This window comes from Lactuca serriola, chromosome 2, assembly GCF_051521515.1.
Source record: "Lactuca serriola cultivar US96UC23 chromosome 2, Lser_US96UC23_V15, whole genome shotgun sequence".
Classification (NCBI taxonomy): domain Eukaryota; kingdom Viridiplantae; phylum Streptophyta; class Magnoliopsida; order Asterales; family Asteraceae; genus Lactuca; species Lactuca serriola.
The window spans coordinates 17,862,403-17,883,421 of record NC_136409.1 but is presented as its reverse complement, the minus strand read 5'-3'; the positions used below and the strand labels follow the sequence as shown (position 1 = coordinate 17,883,421).

Here is a 21,019-nt window from a genome sequence, read left to right as displayed (position 1 = left end):
GGATAGGAGTCTCCTTCACAAAAGCACATGAGAAAAGTTGTAGAGTTGGCAAAACAGCAAAAAGAAGAAAAATGGTTTCCATTTGGAAGTTAGTGAGTGCATATCCTCCTAATAAACTCCCACAGATTCCCCCAACAGCCATTTCCATCCATGATACCGACTGCAGGTCACCTACAAATTTAGCCCTGATAATCAATAATAAATAATATCAGTTTTGTATAAACCAAAAGTATTATTAATTTATCATAGCTATTGGAAGTGAATGGATGGAGATGGATATAATACCACATACTTTTCAAGTCTTGCAGCTTCAACAATCATTGCATCGATGACAACATCTGCCATTGCAGAACCAAGATTTTGCAACAACAAGAAGATCAAGAGTTGATCTCGGGAATTCCTTATGCTTTCTTCAATGCCAACAATCAACCATGGAAACAGGGACAGAAGTGTTTCAATCACTAAATAAGAAATCTTGTTCCTTCACTACCACATGACAAAGTCACAAGAATTCCCTCCAGATAAAAGAGTCTATAAAGATGTTTAAACCAAATAAAACTAACAAGTTACACAAAAAAACCATTAAAGCCATTAATTAGACCTTGCAAAGAAGCTAATTTAACTGCTTCTCATCTGATACATCAAGGTTCCAGTGCTGACAGCAACTAGGTTGTTAGCCACTGTGAACTCCAAGTCAAAGTTGAAACAAAATTTACACATCAATATGCCGATCTCCTAATACCACCTGTGCCCTAATTTCTTCGGATGCTTTTCTTACTGCACGAAACTCACATAAAATTTGTCAATTAAGAGCATGAAAAGTTTGAAGATGGTTCTTGTAACGATCTATTGTCTAAACTGTATACCTCGTCACCAAAAGGTCGATTGATGTTTGAGGAAATCTTGGAAGAGAATGTGGCTAACAGTAAACGTAGTGCTAAAGTTGTTTGACCAACTGTTAGGCCGGAAAACATGGTGAATTTTGTTTTCAGCGAAGAAACAGATGAAATCGGATGTATATGGAGATGGAGATGGTCACCTAAGTTGATGCTGCGACTAATGGCGCCAAGGAACCCTGAATCGGATAAAGAAAATGGATTGGACTTTAGCCATGGTTCGATCTTTGCAATAACTCAAGTTAATCCATGGATGGAACTAAATCACGCTTTATAATAAAGGAATTGTAGGATAAGATAATGATTTGAAGCCGCCGACTGATTTCATAATAAAAGTAACTTGGAACAGAACAAATTCATCGGAGAATATGGAATCTAACAACATCACTCGTATCGCCGCCGACAACCGATTTTTCAGAAACATGATTTGTACCGAGCAATCAAATAGCCTCAGGCTCCACAAACTAGGTTCGCCATGCCCGAACAGGGCCAAACTGAATCTTTCATATTATAACTAAGCTTCCTTCATCGGCTAAATTGAGCAATTCCGGGTGCATCTCAGCAATTATGTTTCTAGATCGATCCGCTTAGGATTTCACACTTGAAGTTGAACTCGATGTAGGGAGGGGAGGAAGAGCGGTGATGATTTTTGTGTGGAAAAGAACACACGTAGGGAAAATGAGGGGAAACAAATAAGGTGGGTTTTCTAATTTTTTGGATTTCCTTTTCCCGCTGGTAGCTAGTTGCTAAAGAGGAGACGCGGGTTTTCTAATTTTTTTGGATTTCCTTTTTGCCGCTGCTAGCTAGTTGCTAAAGAGGAGACGCGCGTTTATAAAATTATAAAGCGACATTTACAGAGGACACGCATTTAAGAAAAGTGCCCTCCGTGTTTTTATTTTATTTTTGTGAGAAAATATAAAACGACATCTTCAAACGACACACATTTTATTACAAGCGTCCTCCGTGTTTTTTTAGACACTAATTTAAGGGCACGCAAAAATGCGCGTTCTAAATCCTTAAAATTTACAGAGAGATGACATTATTTTTAGATCAAACACGTTTGTGTATCGTAAATCAATGCGTATCATAAATTGCACGTCGTAAAAGGCTATTTTTCTAGTAGTGAAAGAGAAGGGAGATCCAGGAGTTAGCTTCCATCTGTTTCTCATTCAGGTAATGAAGTTATGACCTCGTGCATTCCTCCATTAAAACCTCCTTTATGCTTGTTATGCCTTCTTTGGAGCCTCTTATGATTCAAAACGTGAGATATGGACTGTCCTTTGGATGGAAACTTCAGATATGGACCTTCATTGCATTCTAGAAGTCTAAAGTTTCAGTTAGGGTCGTGATTGAGGTCCCTACTGAGCTTGGAACCCCATTACGTGTTCAGATGGTCCCAGGAGCTTAGATCTACAAGTTAGATGCTCTGGATTTGGATTAGAATCGACTGTTTGAAATCTGCAAAATAGGACTCGGCGAGTTGTTCTTTGGACTCGACGAGTCGGGTCGCGAGTCACCCGTCTTTCTTCGATTTGTGAGTTAAGGGTGAATCAGTGAGTGAGAAAGGGACACGGTGAGTTAAAGACAGAGTTAGTAAAGGAGGGACTCGGCGAGTCCGGTCAACTGGAAGTTGACTTTGATCAGGGAGTTAACTTTGACCAAGGGTAAAATAGTCATCTTACCCTGAGGGTATTTGCAAGTAACTAACCTAGTGCTTTTGGGTTTGTAGCCAGACAGTTTCGGAGCAACAATTAGCCACTTTTAGAGTTAGCATCTCAGTAGCCAGCATTACGAGGTGAGTTTCCTTCCAGTAGGAACGGGTCTACAACCACAATGTCGGCCCGTTTAGTTAGCAGTAGTTCCGGGCCCAGGTCCGATGTAGTAGTTAGAGTGCTTGATGTCTTTGTGATTCAAGTATGTTTTCTGGTATGAGTTTCGGACTCCCGTCCAATGCAGTATGTAGTATTTGTGTTCATGCTAGTTGATATGTTTATGCTATGTTATGATCAGTCAGTTCCGGACTTCGGTCCGATGCAGGGGACAAGGTCCTAGTCAATTCCGGACTTCGGTCCGATGCAGTCAGTTCTGGACTTCGGTCCGATGCAGTTAGTTTCGAACTCCGGTCCGATGCAGTTTCCGGACTTCGGTCCGATGCAGTTTCTGGACTTGGGTCCGTTGTAGTGGGCAAGGCCTAGTATGTGCTTTATATGTTACTGTATGGTATGTGGTAGTTTGGGGGAGCTCACTAAGCTTCGTGCTTACAGTTTACGGTTTTGGTTTCAGGTACTTCCGCTAGCAAAGGGAAGAGCTCGGGTTGATGGCATCGCACACACCACAACTTCAGCTTTTATATTGGGAGTTTATTTCAGATATTATGATGTGTTGATACAGTTTTTTTGTCATGACACATCTATTATAACTTTTGAGATTTGTGATGTATTGTTTCATTATATATTATGAATGATTGTTAGCTTTTAGTACTATTTAAACAAAATTTTTTGGGTCGTTTCATGTTGAGAAAAGCATAGCGATAAGTCCGTTGGCCAAACACCGTTTTTCTAAAGTTGTATCTCCAAATGCAGAGCTAAACCGCAATCTTTCTGAAGTTTACGATGTTGATGACCCACCAGCAATGTCATCGACAAAGGTGCATTCAACTTTCATGGATGATGACTTTTAGGCACATGGCAAGATGGAACTTTTGATTCCAAAAATAGAGAAATAAATGAATCTTTAAGCATTTAAAACCATTTGGATATTTTAAGTGCATTATCCCTTTTAAAACTATTTCAACCTTGGGTTTTTCTTTTGTGGGTTTGTTTTGCTTTGATGGTTGGAACAATTTGACATTATTTTATTGTGTTTGAATTACCTTTATGGAGTTATTAGGATTATTTTGGTGAAAATTGCATTTATGTTTTTTCTATTCAGTTTTTTAAGTTTTTTTTCTTCATATATTTATCACTTATATAACTATTACATTATTCAGAAATACAAAAATTTTACCATTATAATAATTACTTTTCTTATTCTTTTGTAGAATGGTCATATTAATTAAATCAACAAATATTTGTTTTATAGATACGTTAAAGGGTTGATTTTTTTTTTCAAATTTTTTCATAACAAATTGGTTTTTCTATATGTTCGTGGTTTGCACTTGTATACATCTTTACTTAAAAAACGCAAAAAAGCAAATAAAAAACCAACTTTATAACATATATTCTCTTTATAGCAAATATTAGCTTTCTATTTATTCCAATATAATTTTATGATTTTATTGTATTTTATGTGTGTTTTAACAAAATACACAAATTGCAACAAATTTGTTTATTTTACTCCTCTCATAACAACTACTTTATACCATGTCATAATATTTCATTGTATCGTTCTTTTTTATTATGCTTTTTGTTTTTACACCATAATAGCATCATACTTGCATTTTTACCCTTTAATACCATCATAGTTTCATTTGTATAACATAATGCATTATGTGATACATTATGTAGTACACGTGTCTCACACCTAGTACCTATTATTATTACATAACGGATAGTGGCGGAGCTTGAAGTTTAGATTTGGGGGGGGGGGGGGGGGGGAAGTCAAACTTTATAGATTTTGGGCATAATATGTAACTCTTTTAATACTTATGGACTACTTATTAAAAAAAATAAGGGGGGGGGGGGGGGGCACAGCCCCCTGGCCATATATAAGGTCCACCAATCATAACGGATGATTATAACTACTGTAGAAAAGGTTTCTTGATCTATTAAAACTGATTCAGGCTCGTAATTGGTTGGGCTCTCCCTCAACTTTAATTAGGGTGGTGATCTAATTGGAGATTTTTGTTAAGTGTTATGGAATTCGAATAGAAGGTGATAAGAAGCTTATGGATGAGTAGAAGGGTGGTGAGTAATTGGAGATTTTTGTTAAGTGTTATGGAATTCGAATTCATAGGTGATAAGAAGCTAATGGATCAGTAGTCATCTACTATATTATGATTAACATTTAGAATAGCTTTTGGGGATATTAAGTTTTGTATCAACTATTCAAGTTGTTTCGTGTAGTTGCATTTTGTCTTTGGTGTGCTCTCCACCTTGTATTCTGTTTTTCAGCCTCTTTTGGGTTCATTTTATGTTATTTTATTTATTTATTTAGTTTTAAATACTGCCGTTCAATAAAAAAATTAAATATCGGCAATGATTTTTTGTTGAAATAATTTGGCATCGAGTCCTTGAATTTGTTAAAAGTATTTTTATGATAGGTCGTTCACATAAAGCAAATTACTACACTAATATTTGTTAGTTTTAAAAATGTGAGCAATTTCTTGGAAGGTTGCATGCGAAAGTTAATTTTAAGGTTATTAATATTATTTCATTAATTATTAATCGTTTGATTTATACGCACATATTTAAATTCATGTGGAGTGTTGACTTTCAAAACTTGATATCGGTATAAAATGCTTTATTTCAATTATTTTGTCTACATAATATTTATTTGCAACATTAATTTGTTGCATTACTACAACAACAAACAGCCTGTTGGTGGCATATCTTTAAAAAATGCCTGGGTCACATGCATGATACATGAATATATAGATGTTGCACTAATACGTATATTGTATATATATAAATTAATCCAGTACCGTAAGAGATGTGTTTTCGGATTTGTAAAGAAAAAAATGATGATTCTTGGCATGTATCCATTACCATATCCCCTCACATGCACACCTACGATACATCATACCCTCGTGCATGTACCCATTTATTATTATGACTCTCTCTCTCTCTCTCTCTCTCTCTCTCTCTCTCTCTCTCTCTCTCTCTCTCTCTCTCTCTCTCTCTCTCTCTCTCTCTCTCTCTTCGTGGAAGCTTCAAGGAGACAAGCTTAGTGAACGTAGCTGGTGCCAATTTGTCATTAACGTACAGATCAAGAAGTACACTTTCATATCTTTTTCCATCTGAGACGAATCGAAAATAATACCCAACATGAGGTATCAATTCATGTCCTTATATATACATATGAATATAGAGATCCATATAGAGATCCATTCAGGCATATCAAAGCTAAGATAAAATCAATATTTCAATCTGCAAAAAACCCTCATCTTCAAATTATGTCAATCTTGAATTTCTATTCTCTAAGAGACTTGCACAATTCCGCAAATGATTTGCTCCATTCACCAAACTTCAAACGTGCTCTTTCCTACCACCAACAAAACCAAACGTCTGTTCAAAAAGTCTCTGAATCGTCCTTAAAGATGTTAGATTCTTGTGGGAGAACAAAAGAAATACTCTTTCTTGTCAAAACTCACATCCAAGAGCTCCAATCCACGTTTCGCAAAATCACCCTTGGTGAAACATCTTCTGCTGAAAATAAATTTTCAGCTTATCATGTTCATCGAAAGGATTTGAAGAAACAGATGTTAAACAGGCTAAAGTCTCTAAAAATGACGAAGAACAAGACGACAAGCAATGATTATGATGACAATAGCATAGTTGTTGTAGCAAATGTGCTTGGTGAAGTTAGGGAAACAATCATTTCGCTTGTGGAGTCGCTTATGCTACTTATGTCGATGCCCAGTCCTAACCCTAACCCTAAGACAAGAAAATCTATGCATTCTAATGGGCTTATTGCGGCCAAGGCTAAGTTTATGAGGGTGAATAGTTTGACCCCATGGGAAAAATGCGAAGTTCATGCAGTTCGACGAGCGATAGAGAGGTTGGAGGCTGTGGAGAGTGCTGTGGAAGACTTGGAGGTTGAACTGGAGTCTATCTTCAAGAGGTTGATAAGAACTAGGGTTTTGCTACTCAACATACTCTCAAATTAGAGAGGTGTATACTCATAGTATGTATTCTTTGATTCATTTTGTTCTCTGTAAAAGATAGATCACAAGTCCAGATGTTTGGTACTTTTTCATCATAAACTATAGATTCTGACATGTACACTAAATTACCCTCAGATCATCTAAAACAGGCACCATTTTGCCGAAGTTATGCTTTAATATATTATTCTTCATACATTAATCGCCGTACACCAAACTTTTTCAATATAATTTAACCCTAAAAGTTACTTTAACCACAAAATACTTACTCCAAACTACAAACGAAATGACTTACGTCATATATATATATATATATATATATATATATATATATATATATATATATATATATATATATATATATATATATATATATATATATATATATATATATATATATATATATATATGAGACGGCCTAATTTTCTAAGACTGTGTGACGTATTTTTAATTTTTTTAATTTTTTTATTTGTTTTTAATTTTTTTTAGTTAATTCAAGTTCCGAAAATAATATTTAAAATTTTTCTTTTTGGATTTTCCATTTATTTTGCATTTTAAAATTATTTTTTAGAATATGTACAGTGAAATATTCTATTAGAATATTTCACGTATTTTTCAAAAAAAAAATGAGATTTTTTAAAAATTTTTTTTAGTTAATTCAAGTTTCGAAAATAATATTTAAAAAAAGAATTTTTAGATTTTTCCATTTATTTTGTATTTAAATTTATTTTTAGAATATGTCAGTGTAATATTCTATTAGAATATGTAACGTACTTTTAAAAAAAACGGGATTTTTTTTATTTTTATTTTTTTAGTTAATCAAGTTCCGAAAATAATATTTAAAAAAAGAGTTTTTGGATTTTTCAATTTATTTTGCATTTTAAAATTATTTTTAGATTTGGTCTCATGGTCTCACAAAATTAGAATTGTCTCAAATGAACCTGAACATATATATATATATATATATATATATATATATATATATATATATATATATATATATATATATGTGTGTGTGTGTGTGTGTGTGTGTGTGTGTGTGTGTGTGTGTGTGTGTGTGTTCGCGTGGAGCGTTCAATCGAGAAAATTTTTATCACGAGAACATTTGAGAACAAATTTGGAACACATGATTTTTTTAATTAAAATTATAAAATAATACTCATATAAATCAAAAAATAATTACAAACAATTAAAAAAACTCATTAACTAAAACCACTCACCACCAAACAAACACAACCCACCACCACCCGCCACCACCATGAATACCCACCACCACCAGCACCCACCTCCACCACCTGCTACCACCATCCACAACCACTACCTACCACCCACCACGACCACTCATTAATACCCACCACCACCCATCACTAACCACCACCACCAACCACCACCCATCACTACTTACCAACCACCACCAACAACCACCAACCACCACCCATCACTACCCACCATCAACCACCACATGCTACCACCATCACTACTAACCACCACCCACCACCCCTCACTACCCACCACCCACCACCACTACCACCAACCACCAGCCACCACCATCATAACCACCAATCACCATCACTACCCAACCACTACTACCTGCCACCACTAAACACCTCCACCACTAATTATCACCACCTACCAACACCAACCACAACCACTACCTACCAACCATTACCACCACCACCCATCACTACCCATCACTACCCACCACCACCAACCACCACTCACCACCACCACCCGTCACTAACCAGCACCACCAACCACCACCTACCACCACCACCCGCCACCACCACCCATCACCACCCACCACCCACCACCACTCGCCACAACCACCACCAACCACTACCCACCACCACCAACAATCACTACCCACAACCATCAACCACCACCCACCACCACCAATCGCCACCCACCATTCATCACTACCCACCACCCACTACCACCCGCCACCACCACCACAAACAGCCAGCCACCCACCCACCAGCAGCACAAACCACCACCCACCATTTTAAAAGAAATAAAGATGAAGAAAACATAATATTTGAAAATTTCTGATATATTTTGTAAGACATGAGAACGTAATCATAATCATTCATTTGGGAGATAAAAATATATTTTTAAAATAAAAAATATTTGAAAATATATTTTGTAAGACATGAGAACGTAATCATAACCATTCATTTGGGAGATAAAAATATATTTTTAAAATAAATTTTTTTTGAAAATTTCCAATTTTTTTTCAATATATTATTTTGGTTATTTATACTTTTCAAAAAGAAATAAAGATGAAGAAAACATAATAAATTATAAATAAATAACAAAATAAAAAATTACTGCTTTTTTGAAATTTATGTGAAAATCTAATAGAATATTCTAGTTTAAAAAATTACAACAAAACTTTTAGAATATTCACATATTTTACTAGAATATTAGACTAGAAATACTCAAACAATTTTAATAGAATACTATAATGTTCTACAAATTCTAACAATTTTAATTGAATATTAGAATATTTTAATATATCTAACAATTCTAATAGAATACTAGAATATTTTAACATTCTAAAAATTTCAATTGAATATGTATAGTATAATATTCTATTAGAATATTTCATGTATATTCCAAAAAAAAAACGTTGATTATTATTTATTTATGTTTTTTTTGTGTTGAAAATGATAAAAATGATAATTAAGAAAAGATTTTTTTGGATTTTTCTTGTTATTTTGCATTTTAGAATTATTTTTTTTAGAGTTTTTTTTATCTCCAAGATGAGTTGGTAGAATCGCATCCTCATATTTCACAAAATTAATATGCTCTCATATGAACTACTATATATATATATATATATATATATATATATATACACACACACACACACACATTTGGGCCCCCAAAAAATTAGGACATGTGCAGCTGCCTACTTTGCCCCCTCAAAACCCCATGAACATCCCCTCAATAAACTAAAAACAAGTCGGTAAACACGTTAATACGAGGGCTTAATCCATCTCAACTCCTAAGGTTATAGTCTGGACTAGAACTTGACTTAATAGATTTACATGTCAACATGATAAAAACTCATCAGAAACCTTGTTTGATTTGAGTTCATATCTAGTGAATAAGTATGCTAAAACAATTGGATAAAAGGTCTGAGGTATTATAATAACTTTAACTATCATCTTTAGATTTCCAACTTCTTTTTCATATTCAAAATCTATAAAGTTCAATTTAAATGAGATAAATATGAATTGGATCTCGAATAAATAAATAGTTTGAAATGTCTTCAACGTGTTTTTAGAATCAAAAAATTTATTAAGCTAGCAAGCCAGTGGCATGTAGGGCTTACAAAGTGACCTAAGCAAGAGTTGTTTTTCAACCATACTTAGAACATTGGGTACTGAAATTGTGGCATAGATAAAATATATTGATTCTTATCTAGCCTAAATTTGTTAGTATGTTACTGTGACAACCCGAAATCTTCATTCGGTAAAACCCAAGAGTCAATCCTTTCAAGTTATAAGTCAAGTTCACTTTTATTGGTTTTTGAAAAATTTAAAGTTCGTTTGATTATTTTAATAATTAATCTTTAAACGAACGGGTGAACAAATGGGCCGTCTCGAGTCTTGAAATTTCTAAACCGCGAATACCACATAGCTTAGAAGTTCACGGCCAAACTTTTATGTTTGGGCCGTAAACCCCCTCAAAAACCGTAAACTCATGCCTTAAGCATGAGTTTACTCCCCAAAGTAGATCACTTTTCATTTTACCCGAAAGAGTAAACTCCAAAAACTCTCTCAAGTATCATCTAAGTTTTTGCTCAAAATCTTCAATCTAGTAAGTGTTTGTAGCCCTCTTAAGTTAGTATAATACTTAATCTAGTGATTATACATCCTTTAATCCATCCATTTATGTGTTTTGACTAGTTTTCCAAAACACCAAGAACACCAAGAACATACACTAGTGTTCTTGGACTTTAAGTTCATTTCAAGCTTCCACAAAGTAAGTACTTCTATCCTAGAGACATTTAAAGCTTGCTATACATATTAATATCAAAGAAAAGTCCCAGGAACACTGAGAACAAGGTGTTCACGGTTTTGGGAGGCTCCCTAAACTGTAAACACCAAGTATAGTGCCAAAGGGTGCTTTAGGGTGTCTAGACGCTTCATAATGCCTTAGGGATTTGTCTAGATCCATCCTTGATGAGTATATCACACAAAAAACACAAAAATCCTACATTTATATGTGTTTACGGTTTGGGGATCTCCCAAAACCGTAAACACCTTAAAAGTTGTATAAATGTCCCATAAAAGTCCCATAGTTATTCCTTATGTCTAAATCTAGCCTAGACTATTGCCATGATTGAGCTAAGGACTTGAAAAACCCAAATACCATAAAATTATGAGTTTAAGGTAGTAAACTCATGAAGAAATGATCCTTAGACCGTAAACACCATTTAGGAGTGTTTTGATGCCACACAACACTTCCTAAGGCTTAAACATGAAGTAGGAATGCTTGGATTGGCTTAGAAGTCTTCAAAGCAACAAATGGTCAAAAGGTTAGGAGTTTACTGCCGTAAACTCAAGAGTTTACGATCGTAAACTCAAGGGGTGTTGGTCTTTAGGTAGTAAACTCATTTTAGAAGTGTTCCTTGAACCCCAAACACACTAGTCCTTCCCTACAACACTTAGATGCACTCCTTAGCACTTATAACGCTTATACCAAGTGTTTGTCATGTCCTAGAGTTTCTTGACTTGTTTATTGGTTGTTTAAAGACTATTTGTTTATATACATATGTCTTTATATGTTATTAGGATCTTTGTGTATGTCTAAGTCTTCACTTGACACCAAGCACTTATCCCACACTTCCTTCCGATCCACTTGCTATAGGTGAGTTCATACCCCTTAATCAATGTTTTAAATGATTTTAAATGCTTTAATGGGGGGGGGGGGGAATACAAGTAGAAAACAACATGTTATTAAATCACTCATATGTATTTACAACTGTTTTTTCATCCAGTAGATTTCACATACTTCAAAATGTGATGTGTGAAATAGTTTTCTATCTTAAAAATACCATGTTATCAAAAGTATTACGTTTGAAACGTTTGTTAAAATGACATCAAGTCATTGTTATTTATTGTTCAAAACTCTTAAATGTCATACAAAACCATTTCTTTTACCTTCTTGGACAAAACTATATCTATATACTTATGTTCTTATATATGTATTGATAATATAGTTTTCATCCTTCATTCAGTTTCCCACACTCTTGTGTAATAAGGGTGTATAAACCTGCTTGGACAATCAATTACCTTCCAGTTAAATATTATAGGGATAGTTAGGAGATATAAAACATTATTCCTATTACAAGGAAATTACACCAGAGTCAGTTCATTCATGAGTCAATACTATACATTACATGTTACATGAATACGTCTACATCGATACGCATACATGAATACATTTACATATATAGATTTATTTGTACACACTTACATGGATACTTGTACCTAGATTCACTAGGATGATTTACTAGTACATTATGTGTAGATTGTCCTGCCTATCCCAGTTCAACGGGATGTCTAGACGGGACTAACCATTCCGGAACCCACCTGTTAGCAACAGTGGTAGATGAACATCTACGGATGCCTACGGTTATTACTTATATTAGGGGTACCTTTACGGGACTAACCATGCCTTTAGCCTACTGTTTTCTACAGAGGTAAACGACCATCTATGGATGCCTACGGTTAATACTTATATTAGGAGTACCTTTACGGGACTAACCATTCCTTAAAACTACTGCAGCTACAGAGGAAAATTGAACAATCTACGGATGTTCAAAGGTTATACATTTCGCTAGTCGCGATGTCGTGTTAATCCTAATACAAAAGGATAACACTTACATGATTTTATTTTTCCTATTACTTTTATTTTGTGACATATTCACATAAACGAAGGAGTAGACTTTATTTTGTTAAATAGTAGTTATAAAAGGGGAAAACCATCTTTGTTATAGCAAAACATACGAGTCTTGGTAGAAGCCTACTTTCCATACATTTGAGTCTTGGTAGAAGACTACTTTCAAAACATACAAGTATTGGTAGAAGACTACTTCCCATACAAGTCTTGGTAGAAGACTACTTTTAAAACATTCGGCCCTTGGTGAAGACGGAGAAATCAAGACTCTTATTTTACTTTGAATATTCATTATGTTGTCTTATATTATAAAAGAACACTTGTATTAAAATTATATTATTAATGCAATGGATGATGTTGTTGCTTGTTTACTACTTTTCATTGTTGTGATACTGTACATGACGTCCTCCGCTGTGACAAATGTCAATTCTGGTCATTCTCGGACTCATGCATCTTTATAAAAACCATTCATGCACAACATGCCATGGCCTAGTATTATAAATTAGGTCAAAATCTTGCATAAACTAGGATCCAACTAAGTCTAGGACTAATATAATTGACTCTTACGATTCTAGTAAGTTGCTTAACTACAATAGGAAATGCCAATACCATAATTAGAATGAAACTTCAAATTTTGTTACAATTGAAAAAGGGTATAAAACCCTAAAAATAAATTAAAATATTCTAATTTCATTCCAATATGATCGCTGTCATATCTTGCGTTTCCGCTTTAGCGGGGTGTGACAGAAGTGGTATCAGAGCTAAAGTTATAGAGAACATCAGTTTTCCTTTAAGAAAACACAACCTTTAACCAAAACTTATAAATAAATTCTTTTTACATCAAACATATTACTAGTATAATTAGGTCGGGAGTTGTATCGTTGGACCTCAATTAAACATAGCCTGATCACCTATGTTTAATCAAGGAAAGATTTATACAAAGCCTGAGCTAATTATAATGGGAATATGTTCAACAAAAATATTTGAGAGAACTTTATTTCAAAAAATTTAAAAGGTTAATTTTGGTGTGTGTAAGCATTGCATATTATAGGCATGCATTGTCATTTATTTCATATCTCATCAAAACTATGTCTCAGTCCACTGTGTCGACATCGTCATCTTCTCACGCTACCACCTCAGCTGATGAGTCCGGCTACGTCACTGTTATCCCTCGACGTGATCCCCCCGCCTCGGTGGAGGAAGACCCCTCAAAAGACACGGAAGATACAGGAAACTCGGTGGAGATCAGCAATGGCAACACCCCGAGTCAGCAACGTGAGGCATCGCCTACATCGGTGTTGCCACAGCCACCACTTTATGGGCTTCGTATTCGGAGGACGGCGAGGAACAGTGTTCTTATTCCAGGAAGGATAGCAACTAGTACATCAAGACTTGGCACGGCAGGACCTAGCAGGGTAGGACCCATCAATACAGGATCAAGAGCACCCCTACCACAGCGAGTCATAGGGATACCTGTCAGGCAGCCAGGTATGACCCTGGAGGAGTCCCAGAGATTGCAGTCGATGGCAGCGGGCCTACGTCACAGCCTCGCTGTGATAGCTGGGCATCAGGAGGTATTGAATGAAGTGATGACAGGGATGGAAATCCTGTTTCAGCATTCGATGGAGGCTACTGACACTGCTAGTGCTGCTAGACGAGAGGCAGGTCATGCGATGACGGCATATTATGTGCTTCGAGGGCTATTACTGATTGTGGTGTTGATGTTTCTTGTTAGGATAGTGATTAGCATTTGGTTCTGATTTCAGTATTTTATTTTATTTTTTCATGAAACAAAAACCCATGTTGGGTGTCTTTTGGGGAAAAACATTTAAAATTTTATTTTGGGAATTCATATATTGTTTTGGTTTTAAGACTATTTCAAATGGTGATGAGAAGTTTATTTTATGTTTGAAAACTTTTACTATGAGGTCAAACCCTAGAATTTACTTAGTCAATGGTCAAATAAAAAGAATTTTATTTTCTTTCCTTTCTAAAATCTATATGCCTAGTATTAATGCAAACCATTAATTTGACAACGCTTACGGTTTTCAAAATAGTAGTGAACTAAATATTATACATTATTTTATGTATTTATACGTATTTCTACTCTTTTGTCTTAGAACCATGTTAGGAAGGCCTAATCGCAGGCGCCCACAGAACGAAACACCCGATGTTGCTCAAGTTGTAGCACAATAGCTCTTGGAAGCAATCCCAAACATTGTTACTCAAGTAACTGCGGGACTTAATGCTAACCAAGGAAGTAGTGGAGGAAACCGGGGAAACAATGAAAGAGAATGCAACTACAAGTCCTTTATGGCCTGTAAACCTAAGGAGTTCCACAGAAAGGAAGGTGCGGTCGGGTTGCTGAAATGGATTGACAGCATGGAGTCGGTCCTTCACATTAGCAAATGCCTCGAGCGCAACAAAGTTGAGTATGCAACTTGTCTACTCCAAGATAGGGCATTGACCTGGTGGAATACTCTAGTGCAAACCCGAGGCCGTCCAGCGGCATATCAACTAACTTAGGAAGACCTAAAGAAGCTGCTGATAGAGGAGTATTGTCCCAAGGATGAACTTCAGAAGCTTGAATCTGAATTCTAGAACCATTCTATGGTTGGAACACAAATAGAGAAGTACACAGTCCGATTTCATGAAGTAGAAAAACTGGTACCTCACATGGTTACTCCTAAGGAGAAACGGATAGATCGTTACATTTGGGGTCTGGCACTAGAGATACGTGGAATGGTTACTTCAGCAAATCCAACTACTATTCAGAGTGCAATAAGTCTAGCAAATCGACTAACCAATGATGTGATAAGGATAGGAGCATCGACAAAGGAAAACTCTAGTAGCAAGAGGAAGCCAGCAGATCAGGGAGAGAAGAAGTATGGAGGGAATTCAGGGAGGAAGCAGAAAGTCTCAAGAAACTTTATGGTAAGAGCCCAGGAGCAAGAACCAGTGAAAACTCAGGAACCGGAAGTCATGGAAGTGCAGGAGCGAAACCAGTACTCAGGACCGCTTCCGAAGTGCAATAAGTGTAACTTCCATCACAAAGGAGCTTGCCCAGTGTGCCAAAACTGTAAACAAACAAGCCATTACTTGAAGTATTATAAGCTGAATAAGGAGGGAAAAAGGGCATGTTACGAGTCTGGGAGTACTGATCATCTCTGTAGAGCATGTCCCAAACTGAACAAGCGGCCTGGTAACAATGGACAAGGCCAAGCCAGGCAAAACTTCCAAGGAAATCAAGGTGGGCGACCAAGAGGTGTAGCCTTTGTGATTGGTGCAGAAGAAGCTCGTCAGAACCCTGAGGTGATAACAGGTACGTTTCTCCTGAACAACCATTTTGCATCAGTAATATTCGATGCGGGAGCAGATAGGAGTTTTGTTTCTTTAGCATTTAGACTGTTAATTGACTTGAAATTGAGAAAGATGAGGAATACTTATGCTATTGAACTTGCTGATGGGTATGAAATTAGGGAAAATGATATAATTCCTGGCTGTACTCTGAATTTAGCTGATAAACTCTTTAGCATTGACCTAATTCCTATAGAGCTAGGTAGTTTTGATGTAATAGTAGGAATGGATTGGTTATCCAAAAATAGAGCGGACATTGGTTGTTACGAGAAAGTCATTAGGGTACCTCTCCCTAATGGAGAAATCCTTATCATACATGGTGAGAAGCCAGGAAGAAGTTTAAACATTGTATCAAGCATGAAGATTCACAAGTACCTAAAGAAGAATTGTATTGCATTCATGGCCCACGTGCTAGAAAGAGAACCTGAAGCTAAGCAACTCAAGGAGATTCCGGTGGTTCAAAACTATCCCGAAGTGTTTCCGGAGGAATTGCCCGGTCTACCCCCTCTCAGATTGGTCGAATTTCGGATAGACTTAATTCCTTGAGCGGCACCGGTAGCAAAAGCACCATATCGCCTCGCGCCATCCGAGATGCAAGAACTATCCGGACAACTTCAAGAACTTCCAGACAAAGGGTTTATTCGACCAAGCTCTTCACCTTGGGGAGCCCCAGTGTTATTCGTCAAAAAGAAAGATGGGTCGTTCCGAATGTGCATTGATTACAGAGAATTGAACAAGTTGACAATCAAGAATCGATATCCCCTCCCTCGAATAGATGACTTGTTCGATTAGTTGCAGGGCGCTTCCTACTTCTCAAAGATCGACCTTTGGTCAAGGTATCATCAACTAAGAATTCACGAAGGGACATTCACAAAACAACATTTAGAACCCGTTATGGACATTATGAGTTCTTAGTCATGCCTTTTGGACTAATGAACGCACCCGCTGTTTTCATGGATTTGATGAATAGGGTCTGTAGACCATACCTAGACAAGTTTGTGATTGTATTTATTGATGACATACTTGTTTACTCGCAAACCAAAGAAGATCACAATAGACATCTGAAGCTAGTGTTGGAGCTGTTGAAGGAGCAGAAATTGTATGCCAAGTTCACTAAGTGCGAATTTTGGATTCGGGAAGTACATTTCCTTGGTCATGTGATCGGCGAAAGATGAATTCATGTAGATCCAGCTAAGATTGAGGCAATCAAGAAATGAGAAGCCCCCAAAACCCCGACAGAAATACGACAATTCCTAGGATTAGCTGGGTACTACAGACGCTTCATTGAAAATTTATCTAGGATTGCTCAACCGTTAACATCTTTGACCCAAAAGGACAGAAAATTTCTCTGGGAGGAGAAACACGAAGAGGCGTTCCAAATCCTGAAAAACAAGTTGTGCAATGCACCAATTCTGGCTTTACCAGAAGGATCAGAGAACTTTGTAGTGTATTGTGATGCGTCTCATCAAGGATTAGGATGTGTGTTAATGCAAAAAGATAAGGTCATTGCGTATGCTTCCAGACAACTCAAACCGCATGAGAAGAATTATACCACCCATGATCTAGAACTAGGAGCAATAGTTTTCGCTCTAAAGATATGGAGGCATTATTTGTATGGAACCAAGTGCACCATTTATACCAATCACAAAAGCCTTCAGCATATCCTAGATCAGAAAATGTTTAATGCGGCAGAGGTGATGGGTAGAGTTGTTTAGTGATTATGACTGTGAGATACGATATCACCCAGGAAAGGCTAACGTAGTAGCCGACGCTCTTAGTAGGAAAGAAAGAGTGAAACCTTCCCGTGTGAGAGCTTTGGGAATGGTAATTCAGACAAGCTTGAAATCTCAAATCATTGATGCCCAGGAGAAAGCGTTATTCAAGGAAAATCTTCCGGGTGAAACCTTACATCGTTTGGAAGTGAGATTTGAAACCAAACTTGATGGAGTTCGTTATTTCAAGGACATGGTTTGGATTCCAAGGGTTAACGATCTGAGAGACATGGTACTAGAGGAGTCTCATCGATCTAAATACTCAATCCACCCTAGAGCGGATAAGATGTACAAGGATCTTAAAGAGTACTATTGGTGGCCCGGAATGAAAAGGGATATTGCCTATTATGTTGGGAAGTGTTTAACTTGCTCAATAGTCAAAGCTAAACATCAAAAACCATCCGGCTTATTGCAACAACCTGAAATTCCCCAATGGAAATGGGAGCAGATATCCATGGATTTCGTTACCAAACTTCCTAGAACTACTAACGGTCATGACTTAATTTTGGTCATTGTGGATCGACTAACGAAATCTGCTCACTTTCTCCCCATTCGGGAAGATTTCAAGATGGAAAAATTGGCCCAAATCTACATCGACAAAATTGTTTCTCTGCATGGTGTACCCCTATCTATCATTTCTGATAGAGATAGTCGTTTTACATCACGATTTTGGTGGATGTTACAGAAGGCATTAGAAACCAAGATAGATTTGAGCACAGCTTACCACCCTCAGACAGATGGGCAAACAGAGAGAACAATACAAACATTGGAAGACATGCTACGAGCATGTGTCATTGAGTTCAAAGGAAATTGGAATACTTATTTGCCTCTAATTGGGTTTTCCTACAATAACAGTTACCACACGAGTATCCAATGTGCTCCATATGAAGCATTGTATGGACGCAAGTGTCGTTCGCCCTTATGCTGGACAGAAATCGGAGACAGACAATTGACTAGACTCGAACTTATCCAGGAAACATCTGACAAGATTGCTATCATCAAAGATAGGCTTAAAGCCGCCAGAGATCGTCAGAAGAGTTATGCGGATAATCGTCAAAAACCATTAGAATTCCAAGTTGGAGACAAGGTACTTTTAAAAGTGTCACCTTGGAAAGGGCCTGTACGTTTTGGTAAGAAAGGAAAACTAAGCCCGAGATATGTTAGATCCTTTGAAATCATTGAAAGGATTGGTCCGGTGGCGTATAAACTCCAATTGCCCCAAGAGTTAAGCGCCATTCACGACAAATTCCATGTCTCCAATCTTAAGAAATGTCTAGCCGATGAAGCATTGATAGTACCCCTGGAGGAAATTAAGATCAATGATAAGCTAAACTTTGTTGAGGAATCGATAGAAATCCTTGACAGGGAGGTAAAACAACTTAAGCGGAGTAAGATTCCGATTGTGAAAGTTCGATGGAACTCAAAACGCGGGCCGGAGTACACCTGGGAGCGTGAGGACTTCATGAAGGAAAAGTATCCACAACTTTTCCCATGCGATGACAAACGATGACATAGAATGAATTTTGGGACGAAATTCTTTTTAAGTGGGGGATACTATGACAACTGTCAATTCAGGTCATTTTCGGACTCATGCATCTTTATAAAACCCATTCATGCATAACATGCCATGGCCTAGTAGTATAAATTAGGTCAAAATCTTGCATAAACTAGGATCCAACTAAGATCTAGGACCAATATACTTGACTCTTACGATTCTAGTAAGTTGCTTAACTACAATAGGAAATGCCAATACCATAATTAGAATGAAACTTCAAACTTTGTTACAATTGAAAAAGGGTATAAAACCCTAAAAATAAATTAAAATATTCTAATTTCATTCCAATATGATAGTGAATATCAAACAATGTTCCAAAAATCCTAAAGAGCCAAAATCCAAATTTATAAACCTTAAAGCTTAAAAACTTTATAAAATTGGCTATAAACTTCCTAATATCAAATTTTATTAATCAAATTATGGATTATAATCAATGAAATAGAAATTTAAATTATCATACATTAATCATAATTTATTAGTTAAAAACAAGATTTTTAAATAAATCAAGAATTGCCTTAATAAACACTTTTATAAAAATTAGGGTTTTATAAAAATTAAGGAGGGAGTTTTATAAAGTTTGAATTTAGGAGAGAGGAGGCTTTAATGCTCACAAAATCCGGCCATCCCCTCTCCCCATGCTCTCTCTCTTCCCAAAACTCAATCATTAAGACTTATTCCCCACTCTTCCAATTCTCTCTTCACTCTCTCTCACACTCCACCCTTTCAACTCTCAAACTCTCTTCCTCTCTCTCTGAACTCACGAAAATTTTCAGTCAAGAACACCTCTGCACACTCAAATCTTCATCTTCCAAGGCTAATCTTCAAGGTATACACGAAAATCTTTCACCCTTCCTTACTTTTCCTTCTTGTTTTTAAAGGGTTTTCTTGTATTTCTCTTCCTTCTACACCATTCTTTATGAACATTCATGAACATGTTCATGAATGTCGCGTTTGATGATGATGGTGGTAGGGTTTCACCCAAGAACAACAACCATGTTGTTTAATGGTGAAATCTAAGGACCAAAACCTATGTCAAACACTAATGTTCGGATTTTTACAAGTTTTAAAGGTTTATACACCTTATGCATTCAAGTATTTCCTTTAAAAACATCACTATGACAAACATATGTCCATGCATGGTCTTCAAACCGTGATGCAAGTGATGAACACCAATCTAAAGAGCTTGATGATCAAAGTACATTGTTAATAGTGCATGTAAATGATTTTGTCTATAAAAATATCTAAAAGTTCTTTTCTGTTCAAATCGAAATTTTTCCAGATTCCCATTAAGGTAATGTGAACATCTGGAAAATCCCAAGAGTTTTTATCATTCCCTTGATTTACTAAAACTGTTGCAAGAAAACAAGGGCATAAATCACATAAAATACTTCCAGAGGTCTATAAATTCGGAATAAATTCGTGGATGACACCTATGGTGAATAATGACCTCTCATTAAATTTCATCGATTTGTGTTTTTGTTTAGTATGATTTTCAATTTTCTTTTTTGTTGGGTGCAATAAATCACAAAACCACATTAGAGAGAGTGAAAATTGTATCTAACAATTTTCGCAGCTCTTACCTGTGGTGGGAGACTCAGAAAAATAATTTCAGAATTTTTCAACATGCCTTTCTATTTTTCCCAATTTTTGGTAATTATAATGGCCTAAAAATAGGAAAAGTAGTTCTGATTATCCAAAATTCATGAAA

At 36.3% G+C, this 21,019-nt stretch overlaps 1 protein-coding gene across 1 annotated transcript; it reads left to right on the top strand.

The window, feature by feature from the left end:
* Window positions 1–6,009: 6,009 nt before the first annotated feature.
* LOC145089040 (uncharacterized) lies at window positions 6,010–6,723 on the top strand. The gene has a single exon (XM_079027539.1). It carries the CDS (start codon window positions 6,010–6,012, stop codon window positions 6,721–6,723), a length of 714 nt encoding a protein of 237 aa, XP_078883665.1.
* The last annotated feature ends 14,296 nt before the right edge of the window (window positions 6,724–21,019 follow it).